At 34.5% G+C, this 4200-nt stretch overlaps 1 protein-coding gene across 1 annotated transcript; it reads right to left on the bottom strand.

Moving 5' to 3' along the window:
* Positions 1–49: 49 nt before the first annotated feature.
* LOC109590624 (caseinolytic peptidase B protein homolog) lies at positions 50–1084 on the bottom strand (the record flags this gene model as incomplete). Its single annotated transcript, XM_020006523.1, has 5 exons — positions 50–94; positions 206–261; positions 336–413; positions 643–757; positions 987–1084. Coding segments are annotated over 5 exons (392 nt in total), but the record flags the coding sequence as incomplete, so codon positions are not given.
* Positions 1085–4200: the final 3116 nt, after the last annotated feature.

Consider the following 4200-nt stretch of genomic DNA (forward strand, 5'->3'; position numbering starts at 1 on the left):
TACACATACATACATACATAGATGTACATGGATTAATGCTATTATGTACCTCATGTTTTTGCTGATACTCTGACATATCAATCCTAATAAACCCCTATACATAACAGGAGGATAACAACAATTAATAATAAATATATCATTATAGTATATTAATAATAAACATATCATTATAGTATACTATATGCTTAAGTACATGTACATGTACTTTTGGATTGTCTTTGTGGAGATAGTTAGCAGTTTGTTTAGCCAATTCTGTCTTGCCTATAGTTTTAAAACAATAATTTATAATTTATAATATTTATATTTATTTATATTTTATAGTTTTGTTCATTTACCAATTCCAGAGGATCCAAGGAACAGGAACACTAGTGGATGATCAGTGTCATTCCAACCCAACTCTCTCCTCCTTATTGCTAATGATAGATAAAAATAATGATAAAACAACCAGCATTTACTTCACAAAATACAGGCATTTTTAAGCAGGTTGATAAGTAAATTCCCGAGCCACTTATTAACCTCCCGGGAAAATTGGTGGTAAGTTACATGTACACATGTATTTTTGAGCCTAACTTCAAGCAATCTGATTGATCAATCACAAGTAGACATAAAATAATAATAAATAATGATATTATTATATTTAACCTGATGCTACAGTAGTGATGGCCCCTTCTTGGCCGACTAGATGATTCCTTAGTCTGTCCTCCAGCGGATATTTCCTTCTTTCCTCCAGTCTCTTCCTTAACTCATTCTCCTCAAACTGTAAACATTGACAAAAATTAATCTGATTAGCCAATAAAAATTTTTTTAATAATTAATTCAAGTTGAGCTGAAGAGCATTTTTTGGAATTCTAATCTCAAAAAATTACTTGAAAAATAAAAAATTCTATAATTAAAGGACTACATGTACATGATAAATAAACTATAATTACTAATCAATCCAAGTTTGATAATAATGACCAAATATTTCATGTTAGTTCTTCACTCACTTTAACTGAATATTTCTCCAATAGTTTTCTTACTGACTCGTTAGTGCAGTAATTAATAGGGGTCCGACCCATACTGTCTTCTATTGAGGGATTGGCTCCTATTAGATAAGAAACAATATCTTAATTTTAACACAATTGATACACGTACACGTACATTGCTAGATTTATAGGAATAAATTTAAATAAAAATGGGAGACAGTGCTGTTATTAAAATTGAGAGCAATATGTGTGAAAAACTTCAGTAGCTACATACTAAAGGTTAAATATCAGGTACTAAAAGTGGAGATTTCAGGAGACACAGACCAAAGATTAAACACCCTCTAGATCAATAACAGCACATATGTACAGTATATTCAGCCATAAATTGATACTGAATAACTATCAATCATCAATATCAAGTAAACATAAACAGGGCTTTTAAGTCCTTTCAAAAATTTTTCTATTCATCAGTTGCATATAAGGATTCAAACCCTCTCCTGTCTATAGCTTCTATTTATAGAGGATAATTTGTACCAGGCACTAGTGGGGCGTACTGTTTTTACACTGGTTGCCTTAGTGATAATGCGTGAATATCATTAATCAATCTACACTACATGATACATGTGGACCTTATCATGACAAAGAAGGAATGCTCATTATTATTAAAAAACTGCCTTTATTAATTTATTAATTATTATTAAATTTAAGGCTGTTAATAATATTACGCTAGTCCTGACGTTACATTGACACTGGAATAGAATCTGGTTCTATACTAGCAGAAAGTATGCATCAAAAGGTCAAATCGCCCACGCTTTTGATTAAAAATTGACGTTAAACTGGCTTAATGTCATATTGTGAACTAGCCTTTAGATGTAGCTTGTGCCAATTTTCAATGCATTTTATTAACATTAAAATATGTCAAAGTCACACATAATTTTAGAATTTTAAAATTTACTAAAATTAAGTTGGTGTTACTTTACCAAATACAAAACCATGGGTATACACACTGAACGTAAATACTGTTTAATCAATCATTAATGTAATCAAGGTGTACATGTACAAGTAAGTTTTAGCACAAGGCAAATGCGAGACTTCCTTTTCCTTTCACAATGTCTCACTACCAAATAATTGACCAGATAGAGGGATTTTGGGAGGGAATTAAATTTGGTGAATTCGGCGTTTTGATAGCCATTCACCAAAATAAAATCCACCATTTTGAGCCATTATACGCATGCTCAATGGTACATGGCCACTAATTCACCAAATTAAAATTTGTCAATCACAAAATTTTGGCAATTCGCCAAATTTAACTCCCTCCAAAGTTTCCCGCTATACAATAATACACAAACTGTATAAAAATAGTACACAGCTACACATTACTATCAATTTTTGTTTCAAAAATTTAAAAATTGGAAATAATCAAATTTAAGACTCTAAAGTCTAAACAATAACACAACAGGACTTTACGTCCATTCAAAAATTTTGTAATATTTGGAGGATCAGTACAAAATCCTGTGATATGAAGTAAGCCCAAAAGCTCTTCCTTTTAAACAGTAAAAACATAACCAGGCAATTGTGGGTCGCACTGTTATCACATTAGTTGCCTTGGAGACACCACCATATAAGGCTTGAGTATATTCAAAGGGTTCAAATTAGTTTATACAACAGTCCACCTGTTATAACAGATTAGCCTACAGCTGGTTTATTTCATCGCCTCAAACTTTTTTTAATTTTCGACTCAATAAATCATGCATGTACGGTATAGCGGGAAATTTTGGAGGGAATTAAATTTGGCAAATTGGGGTTTTGATAGCCAATCTCCAAAATTAAAATCCGCCGTTTTCAGTCATTATGCACATGCTCAATGGCACGTGGCCACAAATGTGCCAAATTAAAATCCACCAATCACCAAAATTGCCAAATTTTACCTCTACTAAATTTCCCGCTATACAGTACAAGTACATCTCTCTGTGCGTGTGCAATTACAATAATGTAGAATGTCAATAAAAATAATAGTACTAGACGAATGTAGAACATTGAAGGGGCGAGCCTACGCAAGCAAAGCAATGTACATGCAATAGATCTTGATAGACTAACAATACTCATGCATGATGACGACTGTGCAAAAGCGGCAGGCTCAGAACTTGATGGATGTAGTTCTTGATGATCTACCATTATGGTCTCTGCAAAAATTAAAGTTACCTTGCTTATAGCATTTAGCAAGCATTAAAAATAGCTACAAGCAGTCATTGACGGCACAAATAATATGGCTAGATAGGCAACTGTAGCAGTTTCTTGCCTGCTCCAAGTTAGTTCAGCAGACTGTCTCTGGCTGTGACTGACATTCACTCCATCAGAGTTATTGACATCAATGAAGAACATGGCATGTCTGCTTTCTTAACCTTCCTTGCTGCTGCATTTTGACATCAGTACAGTCTAATCAGTCTTGCAACTTGCAAGAATTTCCAGTTTTGATACTGAGCCGCCATTTTACTTCATTGTGACCACACCCGTTCTCAATGAAGATTATCAAGTTTAATAAAAAGTGGAAATTTTTTCATACGGATAAATAGGGGTGACGTACGTGTACAAACAAACATACTTGTGTCGTTTATGTGGGGCGAGCTCAGGCTCGCCCCAATAAATGTAATCTTCACACTATGATTAGTCTATGTGTATTATTGTATAAAGAATGGTACTAACAAGAGTGGATAAGGAGGAGGGGAGAGTGTCTAACTGCCCTATGCTGCTAGTGATATGTGCGCGTAGAAGTCTTTCACAGTTTGTTTAGCACCTTCTTTGACCTGTTTAAACATCAACAGCCATGGTAGTAAATGGGTGTGTTTTTAATAACCTATATGGTGCACCCACCCACACGTGTAGTCTCGATGTTTCAAGAGGAAGAGTCAGAACTACAGCACAGTCCAGATGATCATGACTGTTACAACAGATTGAGAGCATCTAATCTTGATGAACGCCATGCCACTACACCTAAGCGCCCTGAAGCATCAAGAAAGAGGACATGGAGTCAAGAGTCAGAAGCCTCTGCTCCAGTGAACTCAGATCTGTAATACTGCGTTTTTAAGCCTGGATCAACAGCAGTTAACAGCCCATCTCAAAAGTACATGTACCACATATTCTTTCACTTCTATTATTATCCTTACTCTTGATGTGGGTCCCAAGGGACCAGACTAAAGGAGGATGATCATTGATCAAGAGCTTTTCATGTGTCAAT

Source organism: Amphimedon queenslandica, unplaced genomic scaffold, assembly GCF_000090795.2.
Source record: "Amphimedon queenslandica unplaced genomic scaffold, v1.1 AMPQUscaffold_9751_Cont18068, whole genome shotgun sequence".
NCBI classification, from domain to species: Eukaryota; Metazoa; Porifera; class Demospongiae; order Haplosclerida; family Niphatidae; genus Amphimedon; species Amphimedon queenslandica.